Source organism: Suricata suricatta, chromosome 6 (assembly GCF_006229205.1).
Source record: "Suricata suricatta isolate VVHF042 chromosome 6, meerkat_22Aug2017_6uvM2_HiC, whole genome shotgun sequence".
Classification (NCBI taxonomy): Eukaryota; Metazoa; Chordata; class Mammalia; order Carnivora; family Herpestidae; genus Suricata; species Suricata suricatta.
The window spans coordinates 68,304,031-68,328,027 of NC_043705.1; the positions used below are offsets into that span (position 1 = coordinate 68,304,031).

Below are 23,997 nucleotides of genomic sequence, written 5' to 3' on the forward strand. Positions count from 1 at the left end.
TAAAACTTAATCATACAGCATAATCTATAGGCCAATCATCTTCTCTTTGAATACTGTTCTTTAGAAACTTTGAAAGAAATAAAATTAACAAGAAAGGCAGACTGAACAAAAAGAAAGTTTCCAAATAAATGAGGGATAGCCTAGCTCTTGCATAGAATGATATTTTATTCACTAGTATGTCACAAGCCCTTGGACTAAAAGACAGTAAAACAAATATTTTTTGAATAAATGAAAAAATAATTAGCATTGAGACCTAGCCTTTGAGCTTATTTATATAAAACTAAATATAAGATAGATTTTCCTTTTAAATACTGAACTACAAATTAATGTGAGGATAAATATTATAAAGAAATCCTCAAACCCTCCAATTCATAGTCAAATATTATCATCCAAGGAGTTTAAAAATCTCATGCAAAATTTCATGTAAACAAAGTAATTATATGCACAGTTTTGTGCCTTAAATTAATTACTTTGGTTAAGCCTTCCAGATTTTTATACATCATAAAATCTGATAGTTGTCAGCATTACCAAGGATCATCTAATCTAGTACCACCATCATTTCACATATAAGATTACTATTCCTTCAGTTTTCACTTACTATTTCAGGTCTTACATTAAAAAAATTTTTGTGATTTTGATACTGAAAACAAATCTCAAACTTTTTCACTATGAAATGGCAAAATGTACAAAATTTGAAAAGAACAGGAAGCCTAAGGAATGAATTTGGGAATATATAGAGGAGATAATATGGAAATAAAACAGAATTGTAAAAAATCAAGAAATATTTAAAGAAATGGTGAGTTTCTAGTGAAATAATAAGTACCTTAGTTTACTTCAAATAAGTAAAAATAAACTATATAAATTAAGAGAATGGGCAGATGGGGTAGGCCTTTTAAATGCATCACCTTTTTCCAAAAAGACTTGTCATTAGTATTTTTTTGCCTCTACACTGAAAAGTACTACTTTTAAAGAACTATTGTGTACAATGAAATGTGGTATACTGATGCATTTAATATTATCATTATCAATATCAACATACTACCACAGTTAACCTACCAAAGTTAAATTAATATAACCATTTTCTTCTGAATTGAAAACTATTTCATTTGGAAGTTTAAGCAATTTTTAAAGCAGGACTTACTGGAATAGAGATTTTTTTCAAATTACAGTCCTTTTCCAGGAGCTCATAGACATACTTCGTGATGATCTAGGTAGGGGAAAAAACAAAACAAAACACATTAAGATGTAATCTCATCCATTATCAAAACCCACATGAATTATTATGTTATTGCTCTGGATGAGTTTCTTTCTTTGAATGTTTTCCCTCTAGTTTTATTGAGAAATAACTGACATGCATCACAGTGTAAGTTTAAAGCATATAGCATGATGGTTTGATCTACATATACTGTGAGAGGAGTTCAGCTAAACTTTAACTTCTCATGTAGATAAAACAAAAAACAGCAAAAAAAAATTTTTTTTAAAAAGGAAAGAAATTTCTACTTCTGATGAGAACATTTAGGATTTATTCTCTTAAAAACTCCTCTATGTGTCCTACAGCAGTGTTAATCATAGTGATCATGTTGTATTTATCATCCCTAGTACTTACTTATTTTATAAATGAAATGTTTTGATACTAAATATGAAGACTCTTTACTGATTACCTGTGATGGCTTACTTCTTGCTGCTGTGTGAATAACTATAAGCCTTAATACTAAAATTTAGGACCAGTTAAGAACTCACAAAAATATACAAGCACTTTCTGCTTTTCACAGCAATATTCTGAATGAAACCTTATTTTCTTTTTTCAGTGTTTCTAGAAACTATTTCCCTACAATTTCCATGTAGGAATTGTATCTGATTTGGTACTATCTTGACTGAATCCTAACACCTCTTTTATATTTACTAAATCAAAGAGGAAAAGTTTGGAGGTTTTCTAAACAAAAAAAGGAAAATTATTCCAGAAAACTCAGGCACCAGTTAGCATTATTTTTTGCAGCAGGCAGAAACACAGTTCTCCAAAGATGCCCACATTCTGACTCCTGGAACCTATTCATAGTTTATGTTCCATGGGAATAGAAACTTTGCAGATATGATTAAGGTTAAGGACTAGAGAGATGGGGAGATTATCCTGGATTATCCAAACTGGCCCAATCTAATCCTTTAACTCCTTAAAAGTAGAAGATGATAAAAGAACAAAGAGATGCGAAGTGAAAAGACCTTGAATGGTCATCACTGGTTTTGAAGATGGAGGAAGGATAGCATAAACCAAGAAATGTGGTGGCGTCTAAAAGATGGGATAACCTTTAAACAGCCAGTAAGAAAATAAGGCCTCAGTCCTGTATTTACAAGGAACTGAATTCTGCCAACAACTCAAATAGGCAGTGAATGGATTCTCTCCTAGAGCCTCCAAAAAGCAGTATAGCCTGTACACATCTTGATGTTAGTCTGGTGACAATCATAATGGACTTCTAACCTATATAAATAGGAGATGGTATATTTGTGTGTTTTTAAGCCACTTCATTTACAGTAATTTGTTACCACAAAACTAGAAAGCTAATGTACTATATCTCTGAAGAAAAGCAGAGAGAGCAAGGAAAGAGATGTAAGTGAAAGCAATGATTTAATAGATTTCAATGGTCATTTTAAGGAGTGTTGCTCCCTTAAAAAAAAAAAATCTTTAATCGTCCATGCACCATATCTCAGAGAAAAACTTTAGTACAACACAATTAAAAGTCAAATTTTATGAAACAAAATCAGATTTTTTAAAAAAAATTTAAGATGTCAATTTCTGTGATGCTGTATTCTGTAATCTAAAATAGATTCTCTAGCCTGCTCTCTTGAAGGAATCCAAAATTCTTTCTTTCTTTTATGTATACATGTTAATTAATTTTGAAAGAGTATAGTAGAGGCATGCTAGAACATCGCTTCCTTGGCTACTAATAATAATTCCAAATGCTACAACACTCACTACATTAGAATGAAGTAATTATTAATAGTTACTAAACAAATAGTATTCCCATAACAAAATGTAGTAGTTAAAATTATTGTTACCAGAAGGTAGCAGTACTGTAAACGTGAAAAAAAACCCTAAAAATATGTAGGATCAGACAAAAGTATGTATGAAGTTATATAATGCTCTCCCATTTCAGGAAAAATGACTTAACTAAATGAGATTCAGTAAAATAAGCAGCTTATCATTTTTTAAAATTTCCTATTACCTATGAAATCATACAATATCTTTATATTTAAAGCAATAATAGAGCCAATCAAACTAAGTTAAAACCCAAATGACTTCTACCACTAGGCAAAACAGAGACATAATTTGAGAATTAAATAATTAAACCATTTTGGCAGTTCATACCTTAAGTCAATATGAAATACAATACTACAATTAATTCTCAACTTTCATCTACACAATTATACAAAACAATTAAAGAAAGGCTTAGCTTTGGTTTCAGAATATATTATAGGGCAAGTGTCTTCACAAAATAGCAAACCAAATAATAAAACTATACATCAGTGAAGTTAGACAAACACTACCTAAATTGCCCAATCTGCCTTGTTCTCCAATTCCTGACTGCAGAAGAAAAGCAACCACAGACTAAACCTTCTATCTCTTAGGCAATTCCATCTGCTTGAATGTTCTCCATAGCCCCACTCACGTCAACTGTTTGAGGCAACTTTTCATGCCTCTTACCGACCCTACAAGGTAAGACAAAATATTCCACCTCTATGCTCTGGGCATGACTGAGTATTATTACCTAACACATGAGTTTGGTACCATTGGTACCAAACTAGCCTTACTGTTTGTTTCTTTTTCTGTTACCTTTCTAGCCTTAGAACATTATAATTTGGGTATCCTACTTTTATTCTTCCTTGTATTCATATAGGATAGTATCTGGCACACTGAAGGCAGTTCAAAATAGTACTCAAATTCTCACTATACATTCTGTCTACATGTTTTGAGAGAGAAAAGTGTTTCAGATTAAAAAAAAAACTTTTCTAATTGCCGAATCAAGATTCAGAAAGAAAGCATCAAGGATTTATTGCCTTCCAGCTTGCATAGGATTGTATTCTCCATTTAGAAAAATTAACAAATGAAATGATAATTTCAAAAGGGGATAAAGAAAACTGTCCAAATATCATCTGTGTTCAAATATTTACTGGAAACACCATTTCTAGGGAAATTCATACATGGAAAAGAAAAAGCTTAAGAGAATAAGCAACCTAACTCATAGCCAGATAAATATAAATTTCAAACTAACAACCCATCTACCAAAGTTCATTTTACCCAAAAGAGCATGTCTAGCATTAAACAAAAAATAACCAGCCATAATGAAAGGCAAAAATAAACAGTGTAAAGAGATAAATCGAGCATCAGAACCAGACTCAGATATGGCAGAAAATTTCGAATTATCAGACTTGGAATTAAAAAAAAAAAAAACCTATGATCAACATGCTGAAGAATTTATTGGAAAAAGTGGGCAATATAAAAGGGTAAGTAAGTACATAAGCAGAGAGATGGAAATTCTAAGAAAGAATCAAAAGGAAATGCTAAATTAAAAACACATAACAGAAAGAAGGCCTTTGATGCACTCACCAGTACATTGGAAATGGCTGAGGGGGAAAAAAATCAGAGTTTCAAGATATGTCAATAGACACTTCCAAAATCGAAATGTAAAGAGAAAAAAAGGATGAAAAAGTGGAACAGATTATCTGTGTGGGACAATTATAACAGATTTAACATACTACAATGGGAATACCTGAAGGAGAAGAAAGAAAAAGGAATAAAAGAACTATGTAAAGTAAAATAATGGAGGAGAATTTCCCAAAGTTAATGACACAAAACCACATATTCAAGTAGTACAGAGAACTCCAAAAAGGATAAATACCAAAAGCAATACCTGGCTTTATCATATTAAAACTGCACAGAACCAAATACAAAGAAAGTATTTGGAAAGAAGGCAGACCAGGGACAAGGGGGATTTGGAGAAAAAATTTGGAGGGGATATGGAGGAATTTAGCTACAGAAGAAAAAGGATAATTACATCACACTTCTCTAAGAAACAATGTTAGCAAGAAGACAGTAGACTGAAATATTTAAGTGTTGAAAGAAAAAAACTACCAATCTAAAATTCTGTATCCAGTAAATTCATGCTTCAAAAGAAATAGACCCTCTGAGACCCCCAAAAAATTGACGATTTTTTTGTAAGTAGATTTGCCTTATAAAACATATTATAAGAAATTATTCAGACAGAAAGGAAATTATACAGGTCAGAATGTATATTAAGAAAAGAATAGTATGAGAGAACTACTAAAGGTAAAATATACTTTTTTATTTTCTTATTATTAACTGATCTAACAGATTCTTTTTGTGTGCAAAACAACAGCCACATGTATTTTCTGATTATAGCTTATAGAAAGGTAAAATGAATGCCAACAAGGTTATAAAGTATGGTAGGCAGAAACTGAGAACACTCTGTTATAAATACTTGCTCTATCTGGAAATAATATGCTGTTACTGGAAAAAAACAGTAGAAAGAAAAAAAAATTACTTCTGATAATTTTCCTGGATTTCTTTTAATTCTTAAGAAGTAGCCACACATACAAAAATTAATAAAACCACAATGGAAAAGGATAGAAAGATAATTTTGAGACTATATATTCATGAAATTGATCCCTTGGCTACTAACAGAATAATGCTTTCTAAGGAATTAGAGTCTAACTAGATTTTCTTCTACCTCAGGGCTAATTGATCTAGGAACTAAAGAAAGTTTAACAAAGTGAGGAGGAATGATCAAAGAAATAGACCATAGAAAGAAGAAAAACGAAGTCTGATATGGATTCTCAATGAGGTACTTCCAACAGAAGAGGTATGTTCACTCTGCAATAAATTTTTTAGAGCTTTACTGAGCAATTGCTGTGTGCTTATATTGTATCTCATACATTTCAGCATTATTTCTGATCCTTACCCTAGAAGTAAACACTGTTATCCTTTACCACTACAAAAACACTAAAACTATTGTGGCAGATTTAAATTTAAAGTGGGGAGGGTATGGTACATGACACTAAAAAAATCACCCAGAATTTATTTCAGACCCTTTTGGAACCAGATTTAAGAAATGAAATGAGATGAATAACATATATGACAAGAGATATGACTGGTTAAAAGAGAATTAATATTAATAATGAAATAAAAATACAAAGTGCACTTTAATACTATATCATAAAACTTCCATTCTTTCTTACTCTGAAGAAAATCTCATTAGCAACAAAACTAAATTTGGTCTGACTGACTCACAGCAATCATAAGTTTTATTTCACAACTTTATTAACAATGTGAGAAAAAAACTTGTCTATTGGGCTTATTAGGAGAGTAAGAACTTCAGCCCAAAATACAAAATGACAAACCTTGTAAGTTGTTAGTCATATTTACCCCTAAAGAGAAAAACTAAATGCTATGAGTATCCTGATTTGAGGTGTAAAGGTAAATAAACTGAACTGAAAGAAAAATTCTGAAAGATTTAACTATATCTATGCCTCCTGCAATCAAAGAAAATATCAGAAAACAGACTCAATAGGTTACCTACCTGAAATAGTAAAATATTAATTTTTAAATGTTTTAAAAGGAACACCTTTTAAAGAGCCTTAGGCTAATCAACCTGGAGAAATTTAGTTCTAACTGCAAGAATAAAATGAAATGATCTGTACAGTAAAGCCACAGTTTACTCTCAGTTCTCAGCTTAAAATAACTATATACAATGTGTTTTTGTTAAATAGATATTCATAGAACAGTTAAAAACAGCTTAGTTCTACCTAACCATCTCCTTTTAATATTATTCATTTACTTAAAAACCTCTGATTTACAAATAAGCCAAGAGGAATCAGTGTAGAAGTTTGACTTATAAATGTATCACAAATGTAAGCAAAGTTTGATATTTTGAGGTTTTACCATACTGGAAGTTTGAAAATATTTTGGAAAGAGACTTGGTTTTAACACAATCCATCCTAGATTACATCTATTGTGCGTTACTCAGTTCCACATCACTTATTAATAAAATAGCATTTAAGAAACTCCAAGGTGGGGGTGTTTTGGGCAGATGGCAACAGCCTAGGTAGGCTCATCTAGTCCCACAAATACAACTAGACAATTTATCAAATCATCCTAAGCACCCCTGAAATCAACCTGAAGATTGACATAACTCCACAATTAAACGGAGAGAAGAGGCCACAGTGAAGATGTACGTTCATCAAAATAAAAATAAAAACAAAAAAATTTTTTAAAATTAAGAATACAAATCTCCATCACTTTTAAGAAATCAGCCTTACTCATCTTGTATCTAAACAAATAAAATTCAATTGATAGATTTTAGCTCTAAGCAATGACTATACTTAGACCATGTTGTCTCCAAATCAGAATGTTAGAAATATTCAGTGTAACTTTTACTTTTGGGGCTGAACAATGATAGCTTTATTTGGGCATAGAATTCTAGATCGGGGCACCTGGGTGGCACAGTCAGTTAAGCGTCCAACTTTGGCTCAGGTCATGATCTCATGGTTTGTGGGTTCGAGCCCCGTGTCAGGCTCTGTGCTGACAGCTAGCTCAGAGCTTGGGACCTGTCTTCAGATTCTGTGTCTCCATCTCTCTCTGACCCTCCCCTGCTCACACCGTTTCTTTTTCTCAAAAATAAAAATAAAGCACTAAAAAAATTAAAAAAATAAAATAAAATAAAGTTCTAGATCAATAATTATTTTCTCTGGCATTTTCTGGTTTCCATAGTTCCAGTTAATACTTCTGCTATACATCTAACTGAGGTTGTAGGTAAACGGGCTTCATTCTCTGGTTTGTTTTATAATGTTCTTTATGTCTTTTACGGACTGTAGATTCACTATCATGTCTAGGTGTGGGTTTTGTCTTACTAATCTTCTTGAGGACTCAGTATACTTCTGGAATCTTTCACCAACTCAGAATACTACCTCTTTTAATCTTATTTCCTCTACTTGATTACATTCCTTGAGAATAAAGACTATACTTTGCACTTGATTATATTTCACACAAAAGTGGGATTAGGTGCCCAATAATCTTTTGTTGATTTTTAACTTTCTCTGATTATTTACTATTGAAATAGTAGAAACAAGGCTAAAAAAGAGAACCTTGTAACCCCGTTGATTATTCATTTATCCTCCCAATTCTTTCAGGGGATTTCTTAGTCTCATAAACTTCAGACTAAAATATTTAATATAATACACATGGTATTCTCAGATTTTACGGTGAATAACATTGGCTAATATGAATAAGATATAGTTGAATTTGGGGCATTTTATAATAATTTATCTGCTTTTTATTTGCAAAATATTGCAACTAAAATTTGGCATGGCTGATTCCAAAGCTAGTTTATGTTACTATGAGAATGAATTGTACCACTAATTTGGGTGTCTATAGTACTTTCATTGTCAGAAACAATGAATGAAATACTACAGTCTCCAGAGTATGCCACTTCTACAGTTCTTCCAGCCTCAACTCCTTCTTAATTACTATCTCTATATCCTCAGACACAGATACAAGATACGTAGTCATTTTGCAGTGCTAGGAATAGAATTCAGCATCAGTTTCATGTTACTGGCCAAGAAAGTGGGTAAAAGATTTTGGCCACCCCTGAGAAAAGTCGTCTCCCTTCAGTCTTTCAAGTTGTGATTTGGTGAATGCACTAAGAACTTAGTAGAAGAAAATCACCTATAGTTCTCTGCTTTCTAAGGTCTCATTATTCTGTCTTAGGTCTTCACCTGAGCTTTGATTAATTAAATAAAAATTTCTTGATATCAGTATATGCACTTCTATTTGTTGCATTGCATGTATATGTGTCTCACGTATTTTAATATGTATTTAAAATGTACAATTACAGTATACTTCGGTTTGTGAGCATAATTCATTCCAGACACATGCTTGTCATCCAAAGCACTTGTATAACAACGTGAATTTCCCCAGAAAATAATGGAAACTCAGATGATTCATTCTACAACCCAAAAATATTCATATAAAAGTGATTACAATACTGTAATATAATACAAATAAAAAAGAAAATACAAAAGATAAAGAAAGATAAGCAAATAACCTGCACTTGCTTTTGAAAAACTTTGTGGCTGGTGTGAGGGAAACCAGAGAAAAGAGGGTTATGTAGGATGACTTTCACTATCACTAATGGAATCACTCCTATCTATTGGATCAATGGAATCTTTTTCTTCTCTTGCAACTTTAACAAGTAACCTATCCAGTGACACTTGCTTTTGCCTCCTTTTGAGGATATCATGGAAATGCAACATTGTATTGATGATTACTTACCCACAATTCCACAGAGAAAGAGAGAAGAACAATTGGCTCAGTGTTACATACTACTTGTATTGAAAGACATTGCTCGTATATCAAGTTAAAATTAGAAACGCCTGCTCATCTTGCAGGATACTTGCAGAACAAGTTACTTGCAATGCAAGGTTTTACTGTATATCCATCCATATGGATAAGATGATATAGGTGTATATCAATATGAATATATATGCACCCATGCCTATACACACACACACACACACACACACACACACACACACACACCTTATTTATTTACATACTGACCTGTCTACAGAGACTAAAAACTATGAATATAGATATGCATGTTTATAAGACACAAATACATTTTCTGAGAGACTAAGTATGTGGTATATTTATATATGTATACATATGTAAATGTTTTTCCAATAAAAGTAACCAAAACTCATTGGAGAGAGGATTGATTCAGAAGCTGGGCTTTATATGGCATTCTCCATTAGAAGGAGCCAAAAATCCTAAGAGAAAAGGTTGATTTAGGGCTTGGTGCACAGAAAATAGAAATCTGAAAGAAGGGGTTTTTGTACCAAAATGTAGAAAGTATTGAAACAGCAATGAATAAAAGTTAAAACAACACCAAAAATGTTTGACAAGAATCCTTCTTGTGGAATAATTTAGACATTAGAATAACAGCAACCGAGTATACACTTCATTGAATAAAGTAAGAATCTATGAGTCCATAATAATATAAAGAACTAAATAAAGTTATTAAAAAAGTGAAAGCTTTTTTATTATTTTTAATTTAGAGAGAGAGTGAGCAAGAGAGTATAGGCAAGGTGGGGAGAAGGGCAGAGGGGGACAGAGAGACCGAGAGAGAGAGAGAGAGAGAGAGAGAGAGAGAGAGAATTTTAAGCAGGCTCCACACTCCCCACTGAGTGTGGAGCGTGATGTGGGTCTCCATCCCACAACCCTGGGATCATAACCTGGGCCGAAATCAAGATTGAATGCCCAACTGACTGAACCACCCAGGTATCCCGAGAAAGCTCTTTTCTTGTGTAGAATGTCAACTAACATATATAGGAAAAATGATGGAAATTTAAAAAAAAATCAGTAGATGATAAAATTAATAGGCCAAAGTTTCGTGAAAAAAAGATAATCTCAAGTATCTGTCCATAAAGTACTTATTTACAGAGAGAAAAATGATAACAACATATGGTATGATCTGATAGACATCACCAGTATCAAAGCAACCAAAACAAAAATATACTCATTTTTTAAACATTTGAATACAGTTGATATATATTAGTGTTAGGTGTACAACATAGTGACTCAACATTTATATATATTTTGAAATGTTAATCACAATGTCTATTCAACTTCTGTCACCATATGATGTTACTACAATATTATTGACCCTACTCATTCATTCAAAATCATGTACTCTTGATATTATACATAGAGGACAAAGAGTCACTTCCAGGGTACTTCTATCAAAAATCCATAACCTGAATGTAATCATGAGAATACATATGACAGCCTGAACTCCTCAAAAAAAAAAAATCAACATCAAGAAATATTTAGAAAGGCTAAAGAATGATTCCATAGTGAAAGAGAATGAAGAGACATGACAATTAAATGCAGTGTGTGAACATGGATTTGATCCTGGACTTGAAAATTAGCTATCAAGTACATTATATGACAACTAGCAAAATTTAAATGTGACCTGTAGACCGCATCATAGTGAATCAAAATAAAAAATTCCCCAGGGTGGCTCAGTTGGTTACGCATGTGACTTTGGTTCAGGTCATGATCTCGTTTTGTGGGTTCGAGCCTTGCCTGGGGCTCTGTGTTGACAGCTCAGAGCTCGGAGTCTGCTTCAGATTCTATGTATCCCTCTCACTCTCTTCTCCTCCTCTGCTCATGCTCTGTCTCTCAAAAATAAGCAAACTTAAAATTAAAAAATTCCTGATTCTAATAATTGCACTGTAGTTATCAAGAGAATGTTTTTGTTCTTTGAAAATATACACAAATGTATTACTGGTAAAAGGGCATGATGTTTCCAACTTACTCTCAAATTGCTCATAAAAATAATTATATAATATGTAATATACATGACTTATAATCATGCAACTTTTCTGTAAGTGTGAAACTATATCAAAACACAAAGTTATTTTAAAATTTCCCAAACTGTTCATATTCCTACTTCAGGTGCTACAGACACTGCATCTATTTTCACAAGTATTTCAACTGAAATGTGGCAGATGACAAATAGGGTAACAACAATTTGCTTTCATTAAAACATTATAAGTTCTTGAAATGTTATGACAAGACCTTAACTATATTATATGGGGATAATTTTCATCTATTACTGCTTGTCAAAATCAGGAACTCCAGGGAGTAAGTCTTAGAGTTTGCTGAGTTTGTGCCTGTGCTTATCTTCCACCTAAATTTCTAAAATTCTCTTAACTTCTCCCATTATTCTTTAATTCCTCAAATGCAATTCAAATGCTGCCTCTTATTTGAAGTTCTCACTCATTCTGCCACTGAACTCTACCATTCTAATGATATTTAGCATTCCATCTTGATTATCTCACATTCTCATTTGCCCACTCAAGTGAGCACCTTAAAAGCAAGAATTACACCCCAGTTTATTGTAGCATCAAGCACAGTTTAGATAAGCAATATAAGAACAATGCAGGAATGAAAAATGATTGGTAGTGCTTGCATACATGTGACTCTTCAGTCTCTCAAGAACAGTAAGGAATACAAGACAGTTGAAAATCTGCATATAACTTCTGACTCCCTCAAAGCTTAACTGATATTAGCCTACTATTGACTAGAACCGTTACCAATAAGTAACATAAACAGTTATATAACACATATTTTGTTATATATGTTTTATACTATATTCTTACAATAAAGCTAGAGAAAAGAGAATGTTATTAAGAAAATCATAAGAAGGAGAAACTACATTTACAGTACTATACTGTATTCATTAAAAAAAAATCTGTGGTGGACTCAAACAGTTCAAACCTCTGTTATTCAAGGACCAATTGTATTTTACTGGGACTCAAAATTATTTAAAATAAAGATCTAGCCAGTAAACAACAAAACTTTCCCCTCTTAGTATCCCATTTATCACAACTCTACATTCTACCCTAGATCCCTCCGAGGGAGGAAGGAAAGGATGGAGGAATGGAGGGTTGGGGTGGTGGGAGAGATGGAAGCAGAAGAGACAGAGGGAAAAAGGAGGTAGAAAACCATAAAATTTCTTAATAAAGTTTCACATTATTCAATAATGTCAGTCTGGTTAGACTTACAAGAGTTCCTCTCATATCTTTACGTTACAGAGACTATGGAATGGCAATAAGTTGTCTAATTAGAACTAAAGTACATTTACCCCGGGTGCATATCCTTTTCAGTCATAACTATCTCTTAAATTTCACTAAAACTGATTTCATCTCATTGCTATTTTCCCTCTTAAAAACTTTTATACTTGTCAGTGGGTACATTCTAATCTTTAGTCTTTTAAAGTAACTGCTTTTTCAGCATATCTTTGAAATAAAATTCATTTCTCCAACTTTCCATTAGCATTCCCTGGATTTTTAGTCTATATGCCCAGCTGTCCTTCATAGATCAGCTTCAGCTCATGCTCTCATATTTTCCTTTAATCTTTTCTACAAAAAGAGTCCTCCTTATTTTCATCTTTTCCCCAAAAACAAGATTCTTAAAAATCTTACCAGAGCAATAGATTTGCAAATATATCCAACTGATAAATGCTCCTAGAGATTTCACAGGCACCTCAAACTATCTTCAAAGTAAATCCATATATACATGTACAAACTTATTTTTCTCTAGTACATTCATCAATCCCATAAATGACACCACCATCCACCTAACTGTTCAAGCTGGAAGCCGAAGAATCTTGAGTCCTTCTCCTTCACCCTCTCTTTACAATCAATCAAGTCCCTCAAGCAAAAACTAGAAGATCTCCACATTTCCTCATTCTACTCACATCATTCTAGTCCAATGTAGTCTATCAAAAGGTTTATCCCCTCTCTGAATTGCTTCTGTATGCCCCTTTTGCTATACTTAATACCTACTTCCTTCAAATCCTATCTCCTGTTAGCAGCCATATTTCACATTTAAAAATGAGAATCCGGGAGCGCCAGACTGGCTTAGTTAGTAGAGCACATGACTCTTGATCTCAGGGTCCTGGGTATGAACCTCACATTGAATGTGGGGCCTACTTAGATATTTAAAAATGCAAAGCTGATGACTTCCTAGAGCTATTAGGGTAATAGCACCCTAATAGGGTAGGACCCCAATCCTTAAATTGTACAACAACGTGCCTGATCTGGTCCTGCCTACTTCTCAAGTTTCATTTACACTACTCTCTTTCCTCATTTTCTGTCTTGTGTAGCCACAGTGACTTTCTTTTGAAGTCTCAAATGTATCAGGATCTTTTACAAGTCACAACCTTTTCAAACAATGTGGTTTTTCTTGGAATGCTCTTACTGTTCTTTGCTTATTCAATTTAACATCTTCCTTGGCTGGCCACTAACTACCCAAAAGACACAGCTAAGAATCTTGCATTCCTCTTTCCTAACACTTAGATCATTAATGATGTTTTTTCCCAAAATCTCTCTTTGCGATTAGACTTTGAGCTTTGGAAGAGAAGCAACTACATATATTTGTCCCAGGCTGCAGATCTAGAGCCTAACTCATGTAATGGAAACCAAATTATTTTTTGAATCAACAGTAATAATAATAGCAAACACTCAAACTAACACACTAACGTAAGTTCCTTTAATAAATCTTCATTCCTTTAATCTTCACAACAACTCTACTGAGTAAAGGAGGAAACCAAAGCTGTTAAAGGGTTATGTAAACTATCCCTGGTCACATAGCTAAATAAGTTTTGGAGTCTGTATTCAAACCTAGGGAATCTGCCTGCTCTGAAGTCTAGAATCTACTCTGACTTTATATGATATACTGCATGTCCTATGTTACAAAGTCAATAAAGATGTTGAGAGTGTGATATAAAACTGAAATTAAGTGGTTTTTAGTAACCTAACACCAGCAAGCAAGAAGAGACACACAAGAGGATGTTTACAGTGGTCTAAGTCTCTGTGGCAGGTAAAACTAATTTTAATTGCTTAAATTAGGCATTCTTTTTTTTTTTTACATTCACTTGGAGGTTTTATTTTTTATGGTTACTTTGTTTTTCCTTTTTTAATTTAAATTTTAGTTAGTTAACATACAGTGCAATATTAGTTACAGGAGTAGAATTCAGCAATTGATCAACACCCAGTGCTCATCACACCAAATGCCATCCTTAGAACCCATCACCCATCCAGCCCATTTCCCACCCACCTCCCTCCATCAACTCTGTTTGTTCTCTCGCTTTTAAGAGTCTCTTATGGTTTGTTCCCTCCCCACATATGTTCATCTGTTTTGTTTTTAAATTCCACATATGAGTGAAATCATGATATTAGTCTTTCTCTGATTGACTTATTTCACTTAGCATAATATATTCTAGCTTCAACCAAATCGTTTTAAATTGTAAGATTTCATTTTTTGATGGGTGAGTAATACTTCATACCACATATTCTTTATCCATTCATCAGCTGATAGGCATTTGGAGTCTCTCCATAGTTCAGCTATTGTTGATAATGCTGCTATAAACATTGGGATACATGTACCCCTACAAATTTGTTATTTGTATCTTGTGGGTAACTACCTAAGAGTGCAATTGCTAGATCAGAGGGTAGTTCTTTTTTTAGTTTCTTGAGGAATCTCCACACTGTTCTCCAGAGTGACTGCACCAGTTTGCATTCCTACCAACAGTGCAAGAGGGTTTCTCTTTCTCCCCATCCTCGCTACACCTACTGTTTCTGTGTTAATTTCAGCCATCCAGACAAGTGTGAGGTGTTATCTCATCATGGCTTTGATTTGTATTTCCTTGATGTGATGTCGAACATCTTTTCATGTATCCGTTAGCCATCTGGATGTCTTCCTTGGTAAAGTGTCTATTCATGTCTTCTGTTCATTTCTTAACTGGGTTGTTTTTTGGATGGTGAGTTTGATAAGTTTTTATAGATTTTGGATGATAATCCTTTATCAGATGTGTCATTTGCAAATATCTTCTCCCATTCTCTAAGCTGCCTTTTAGTTTTACTGATTGTCTCCTTTCCTGTGAAGATGCTTTTTATCGTGATGAAGTCCCAATTGTTCATGTTTGCTTCTATTGCCCTTTCCTTCAGGGACTTGTCTAATAAAAAGTTGCTACAACCAACATCAAAGAGGTTGCTGCTTGTGTTGCCCTCTAGGATTTTGATGGTTTCCTATCTTACATTTAGGTCTTCCATCCATTTTGGATTTATTTCTACATATGGTCTAAGAAAGTGGTCCAGTTTCATTCTTCTGCATATTGCTGTCCAGTTTCCCCAACACCATTTACTGAAGAGGCTTTTTCCATTGGATGTTATTCCTTGCTTTGTTGAACATTAGTTGACCATATAATTGCGGGTCCATTTTTAGGTTTTTTCTCTGTTCCATCAATCTGTTTCTAGATTCATTTCCTGGCTACACAAATTTATATGATTTTAGTTTTAATACTGGGTATGTTCAGATGATTTGAGATAAAACATCAGAGCCCAATTTTCCCTGCTTCTCTTAATAACATCAGCTGTCTATGTTTCAAAACCAAGAAGAATAAAGTTTCCATGGTTCCTGAACTCAGGGACTCAGGACAATACAATCACTGTGTCATATGGGTAAAGAATCCCACTAACTTTTCCTGATCTTTTCCCCTATCCTTCTAACTGTGTTAAAGTAGACATTTACAAAAACAATCACAAAGGCAAACAGATGTGTTTGAATGACTCTGTGACAATTTTGATCAGCATATTCAAGGAAATATATTACAGTTCACTCATAGTTCAATATACTTTAATAACCACAGGTATCAGAAAGTCAGAAAAAGAAATAAACTATATGCCAAATATCATATATTCAAATAGTAAATTTGCTATAAATTATGTACTGTACTGAATAAAAAACACTTACAAAAAATAAGACCACACTGCAGTTAGAAAAATAAAACAAAACCAAAAAACACAAAAAACAAGTAACTAACAAATAGAGTAGGCTTTTCTATGCCATCTGAAAGCTTCTAGTAATTTGTAAAATGGAGATAATATCAGCAACTATATCATGGATTAATATTATACCTCATTATCTTTTTTCAAAACAAGGTAACTATTCCCTGCAGTGATAGCAGGAATAAAAAGGACACTGTTTTCACTGATCTCCCTTTACCTTCTCATATAGAGGGTTTTAACAATTAAACAAGAAAGTCTAGAAAAGAAAACAATTCTATTGAACATTATAATGTAGATTCTTCTGGGAACCACTATCCTAAGAAAGATGGGCTATCGTAAGTCAAGATATACTGTCTTTCATAACCACTCTCACTGAGGGAGCTGAAGAAAAGTTTCCTCCCATCTTCCTGTTTCTACTACCATGATAAGCAAAACAAACAAACAAACAAACCCAATAAATTGTTAGATTTCAAATTCCAGCCACAATGGAATACGTTGCATTTGGATTCACCTTCTTAGTATCAACAAATAGACAATTGTATAAAATATACTAAATTGTTCTCAAACAGTGGAAAATAGGTGGTACAGAGCTGTGGTCCCTGAGAAAAGGGAGATGAGCCAATAATCACCTTGGCTTTCTGCCTGAAGGTAATTTCTGAGCTATGGCTCATGGACCATAAAATCCAAGCAGAACATAGTGAACTTACTGAGTTCAGGAGAAAGAGATTCAAGTTCAAGAAAAATAAGGCAACTAGGATATACAAAATATGCAGAAAAGGAGCTCTAGAAATTAACATATGAGTTTCTTTCTTTCAGTCATGGCTAAGCTGTGGATGAATGTGAAATTTCCTAGAGATTAGACAAAGATAATACTGGGGAAAAAAATATTAGGAGGCTTAGAGGTAAACAATTTCAAATGTCTATAGAGGGCTTGAAGACATCAGAGTTAAAATCAGCCAGAGAGCCATGGCACCTGGATGGCTCAGTTAGTTAACTGTCCTAACTCTTGATTTCAGTTCAGGTCATGATCCCAGAGTTGTGAGATAGAGCCCTGCATTGGGCTCTGCACGAGTATGGGGCCTGCTTAAAATGTCTCTCCCTCTGCCTCTCTTTCCTGCTTGTGCATTTTTGCTCTCTAAAACTAAATAATAATATAGTATTTGAAAAAGAACATAGAGTAAAAAGGTTTCACTCAATATTTAGGGTATTCACCAGTGACCCAAGAAGGATAAAACCTCAGAAGAGAGCTAAAATATTGCTAGAGTAGTAACTACCCTAGATCTACCTTAGCAAAATTTAAAAACAAACTTACAACTAATCAAACTGATCCACAATGAACTCAATAATGGCTGCCAAAACAAATTCAATATTCCTTAAAGGGAAACAACAGTATCCAGACACTCACCAATATACTATTTCCTTTTTGTTTTCTTTTTAACATTTTAATTTATTTTTGAGAGACAGAGAGACACAAATCATGAGCAGGGGAGGGGTAGGGAGAGAGGCACACATAGAATCGGAAGCAGGCTCCAGGCACTGAGCTGTCAGCACAGAGCCCAACATGAGGCTCGAACCCATGACCTGTGACATCATGACCTGAGCCGAAGTCAGACGCTCAACCAACTGAGCCACCCAGGTGCCCCAGCAATATACTATTTCTAACATCCACCCTGCAACACATATTATTATAAACATTCACAGATAAAGGAAAATATGATCCATAAATGGGAAAAAATCAGTTATAAAAACAGATCTAGAAATAAGATGATGAAATTAGAGGGCAAGTATATTAAATAAGTTACTATGAAAATGTTCAAGGATTTAATGGAAAACATAAACATAATAAGAAAAAATAGGGGAAAAATGACCATTATAAAAGAAATATAAAGAAATGAAAAATACCATATCTGAAATAAGACATTCGATAGATAAGCCTAACAGGAAATTAAACACTCCAGAAAACCAGACTAGAGAAAATGAAGATATAGCAAGAAAAGCTATCCAAAATGAGAGAAAAGACTGAAAAAATGAACAGTGCTTCATGACCCGTGGGATAATGACAAGCTGTTTAACATACATATAATTGGAGTAAAAGACGAAAGAAAAAATATTGGAAAAATAAAAAAAGATCATTTTCCAGTTTTGATAAAAAATGTAAATCCACATATCCAAGAACTCAACAAGAATATAATCAGAAAGAAAAGAACTCCAAGGCACACTCACAATCAAATTTCTGAAAACAAAGAAACAGAGGGAGGAGCCAAGATGGCAGAGAGGAAGGGAGCTCTGTAAACTCTGTCTGCCCCATCTATCAAACTAAGAAGGACATTACTCTCATCTGCAAGAGCGGAAGGAGAAAATACAGACTCCAGAAGGAAGAGAACCTGAAGGATACCTGAGTGAGTGAGTGCGAACTGGGGAGACTGGAAAATGGGCCAGCCCGAGATGGGCAGGGGAGGTGGGAGCCCCAGCCCAACGCAGGGCAAGTGCATGGAGCCCAAGAGACAAAGGGAAGAGACAGAGAGACTGAACACGCTCATAGTACTGTCTCTGGGGAAGAGGTAAAGAACGCTTAACCACACTTTGAGAGAGAAGCTCACTCCATAGATAATTCCTGGGTAGCCCAAATCCTAAACCCAGGTGGCACAAGGGAAAGAACAGCTTCCAGCCCTGTGCCATCTTGGCAGGGAAGCAGCGGTGGTGTCAGGGGCGCTCACTTTGACCTCGGTTTTGGGAATGGGAGCACACACCTCATTTCCACGGCGCATCTCGCCCCCAGCATTGGCCGTGTGAATCCTGAATCCCAGGTGCCAACAGGGAAGAAATAGCCCCCACCTTTGCATGATCCTGGCAGGGAGTTGACAGTTGTGGAGGCATGGGTATGCAGTCAGGCTGCAGGAGCTCCCAGCTCCTTTCCAGCAGTTCCTGGCGCCTCCGGCAACAACTGTGCACTCATTCCTCCCCCAACGTGAACATGATCCCAACTGGGGGTTGGGTCTGTGACAGTGCTCACTTCACCTCCTGCTGTGCATCTCCCCTCAGGCAGGGGCAGCCAAAATCCCTGCCTGAGCCAAGACAAACCAATTCCTCCCCCTAAGAAGCCAGCCACCAAAGCAAATACATCTCATTTGTTGTAGCATAAAAGAGCATGGACTGGAACTTTGAACCAAGGCAGGCCTGGAAAATACAACTCAGCTCAACCACGGCACAAGGAGATCTGACTCATTAGAGTGGCCTACAGTGCATAGTTCAGCTGAGCTTGGCATGCCACCTATCTAATCTCTGCAGACACCAAGGTGGAGCCTCTGACAACAGCCTCTGAGACCTACCACACCAAACCATACCTATCCACAAGGGGGAGCTGCGGTGGGGATTTTTTTTGTTTATGGTTTTGTTTTTGTTTTCGTTTTTTATAATTTTTTTCCTTCTTTTTCTGTGTGTATTTTTTATTATTACTTTCTTAAATTTTTATTTAAATTTTTAAAAATTTTTACTCCTTATTTTCCTTTATCCTTTCTCCCTTTTTTTACTTTCTTGCAATCCAGATATATTCTCCTGTATCTCATCTCTACCTCTCCCCTCAACTGGTCATACACTTTTAGACTGTCCACTGTCCTTTGTTGTCTCTGACCCCCTTTTATTTTTTTTTTTCTTCTTTTTTTTTCTTTCCTTCTTCTCTCCTTTTGGTCTCTTTCCTCTTCATTTTCTTTCTTTTATTTCCCACTTTTAATGTGTTTGTTTGTTTGATTTGTCTGTGTGTTTGTGCATTACTGTTCCCCCTGTGTTTGTCTGTCTGCTTTCCTTCTTAGGGCTACACCAAGAAACAAGCCAAAGTGTGCATGACAGCGAGTCCCAAATATTGTTGAGTAGGGAAATAAAATATTCAAAGGCACAACAAGAGAAACTGAGAAACACCATTAAAAGAATATTTCCTGAAACCACAGACTCTACACAGTAAATAAGGATCCTTTAACAGAGAAATATTAACAGGTGCACAGTACACAACAAGCTTTCTAAAGGTGAAAAGAGACAGAAAACTAGCAAAAATGACAAAACGAAGAAACTCTCCCCTGAAGAACCTCCACGAGGAAGTCACAGCCACTGAATTGCTCAAGGCAGATCTAGACAACATACCGGATCAAGAATTTAAAAAACTTGTCATAAAATTAATCACTGGCATTGAGAAAAGCATCAAAGAATCAACTGAGACAATGACTAGACACTTTGAAAATAGGTGTAATGAGTTTAAAAAGAGTATAAATGAGGTGAATAACAAACTGGAGGCAGCCACCTCAGGATTGACGAGGCAGAGAGAAGAATAGGTGAATTAGAAGATATAGTTATAGCAAAAGAGGAAGCTGAGAAAAAGAGAGAGAAATTGATCCAGGAGCAGGAAAGGAGAATTCAAGACCTGAGTGATACAATCAAACGGAACAACATCCATATCATAGGCATTCTGGAAGAGGAAGACAGAGAGAAAGGTCCTGAAGGGATAACAGACCAAATTATAACTGATAATTTCCCAAATCTGGGAAAAGAAATAGACATTCAAATTCAAGAGGCACAAAGAACCTCCTTAAGACGTAACTTGAATTGGCCTTTGGCACAACATATCATAGTGAAACTGGCAAAATATAAAGATAAAGAGAGAATTCTGAAAGCAGCTAGGGAGAAAAGGGCCCTCACATACAAAGGGAAACCTATCAGAGTGGTTACAGACCTATCTAATGAAACTTGGTAGGCCAGGAAGGAATGGCAGAAAATCTTCAATGTGATGAACAGAAAAAACATGCAGCCAAGAATCCTTTATCCAGCAAGCCTGTCATTCAAAATAGAAGGAGAGATAAAAGTGTTCCCAAATAAATAAAAACTGAGAGAATTCATGACCACCAAACCAGCCCTACAAGAAATCCTAAGAGGGACTCTATGAGAGAAATGTTGCAAAGAATACAAGGTGCCAGAGACACCACTATAAACATGAATTCTAGGGAGAAGATAATGAGTCTAAACCCACATTATTCAATAATAACACTGAATGTCAATGGACTGAATGCACCAACCAAACGACACAGGGTAGCAGAATGGATAACAAAACAAAACCCATCTATTTGCTATTTACAAGAGACTCGTTTTCGACCTGAAGACACCTTCAGGTTGAAAGTAAAGGGATGGAGAAATATCTATCATGCTACTGGAAGCTAAAAGAAAGCTGGAGTAGCATTACTTATATCAGACACACTGGACTTTACAGTAAAGGCAGTAACAAGAGATGAAGAAGGACATTATATAATAATGACAGGGCCTCTCCATCAGGAAGAGGTAACAATTATTAATATCTATGCGCCAAATTTGGGAGCGCCCAAATACATAAAAACAATTAATCACAGAAAAAAAACAATCTTATTAACAAAAATGTGCTAATTGCAGGGGACTTTAATACTCCCCTGACAGCAATGGATAGATCAACCAGACAGAAAAATCACTAAGGAAACAATGGACCTGAATGACACATTGGAACAGATGGAACTGATAGATATATTTAGAACTCTGCATCCTGAAGATAGGAAATTCACCTTCTTCTCTAGTGCACATGGCACATGCTCTAAGATAGATCACATACTGGGGCATAAAGCAGCCCTCCATAAGTATAAATGAATAGAGATCATACCATGCACACTTTCAGATCACAATGCTATGAAACTTGAAATTAACCACAGGAAAAAGTCTAGAAAACCTCCAAAAATGTGGAGGTTAAAAACCACCCTACTAAAGAATGATTGGGTTAATCAGGCAATTAGAGAAGAAATTAAAAAATATATGGAAACCAATGAAAATGAAAATACAACAATCAAAAATCTCTGGGACACAGCAAAGGCAGTCCTAACAGGAAAGTATATTGTAATCCAGGCCAATCTCAACAAGCCAGAAAAAGCGCAAATTCAAAATTTAACAGAGCTCCTACTAGAACTAGAAGGGAAGCATCAAGAGCACCCCAAGCCCAGCAGAAGAAAAGAAATAATAAAGAACAGGGCAGAAATAAACAATATAGAATCCAAAAGAACAGTCAAACAGATCAATGACACCAAGAGTTGGTTCTTTGAAAAAATAAACAAAATTGATAAACCTCTAGCCAGGCTCCTCAGAAAAGAGAGAGCACCCAGATAGACAAAATCATGAATGAAAAAGGATCTATACGACCAATCCCTTAGAAATACAAGCAATCATCAGAGATTACTATGAAAAATTATATGCCAACAAACTGGACAACCCAAAAGAAATGGACAAATTCCTAAATGCACATGCACTGCCAAAATTCAAACGGGAAGAGAGAAAGCATGAATAGACCAATAACCAGTGAAGAAATCAAATCCACTATCAAAAATCTCCCAACGAATAAGAGCCCAGGGCCAGATGGTTTCCCAGGGGAATTCTACCAGACATTTAAAGCAGAGCTCATACCCATTTCTCTCAAACTATTCCAAAAAATAGAAATAGAAGGAAAACTTCCAAACTCATTCTATGAAGCCAGCATCACCTTGATACCCAAACCAGACAGAGACCCAGCCAAAATAGAGAACTACAGACCAATATCCTTAATGAATACAGATGCAAAAATACTCCACAAGATACTAGCAAATCGAATTCAACAGCATATAAAAATATTTATCCATCATGATCAAGTGGGATTCATTCCTGGGTTACAGGGCTGGTTCAACAGTCGCAAATCCATCAATTTGATCCTTCACATTAACAAAAGAAAGGATAAAAACCATATGATTCTGTCGATAGATGCAGAAAAAGCATTTGACAAAATGCAGTACCCTTTCTTAATAAAAACCCTTGAGAAAGTTGGAATAGAACGAACTTACCTAAACATTATAAAAGCAGTTTATGAAAAGGCCACAGCCAATATTATCCTCAATGGGGAAAAACTGAGAGCTTTCCCCCTGAGATCAGGGGGTGTCCACTCACACCACTGCTATTTAACATAGTGCTAGAAGTCCTAGCATCAGCAATCAGACAACAAAAGGAAATAAAAGGCATCAGAATTGGCAAAGAAGAAGTCAAACTTTCACTTTTTGCAGATGACATAATACTCTACATGGAAAACTCAATTGACTCCACCAGAAGCCTTCTAGAACTGATCAGGGTACAAATCAATGTACAGAAATCAGCTGCATTCCTATACACCAAAAATGAAGCAGCTGAAAGAGAAATCAAGAAACTGATCCCATTTACGATTGCACAAAAAACCATAAAATCCCTAGGAGTAAACCTAACCAAGGATGTAAAAGACCTATATGAAGAAAACTATAGAAAACTTATGACAGAGATTGAAGAAGACACCAAGAAATGGAAATACATTCCCTGTTCATGGATCGGAAGAATAAACATTGTGAAAATGTCATTACTACCCAAAGCAATCTACACATTCAATGCAATCCCCATCAAAATTGCACCAACATTCTTCTCAAAGCTAGAACAAACTATCCTAAAATTTGTATGGAACCACAAAAGACCCCAAATAGTCAAGGAATTATTGAAGAAGAAAACCAAAACGGGAGGCATCAC

General features: G+C 35.0%; 1 protein-coding gene across 7 annotated transcripts in view; it reads right to left on the bottom strand.

The window, feature by feature from the left end:
• Positions 1–23,997, bottom strand: part of FAM172A (family with sequence similarity 172 member A) — a 407,295-nt gene that overhangs the window by 293,927 nt on the left and 89,371 nt on the right. For all 7 annotated transcript variants that reach the window (XM_029942608.1, XM_029942614.1, XM_029942612.1 and 4 more), the window contains one exon: positions 1,142–1,207. In XM_029942608.1, coding sequence (XP_029798468.1) covers positions 1,142–1,207 — 66 coding nt within the window. The remainder of the gene's footprint in view (positions 1–1,141; positions 1,208–23,997) is intronic.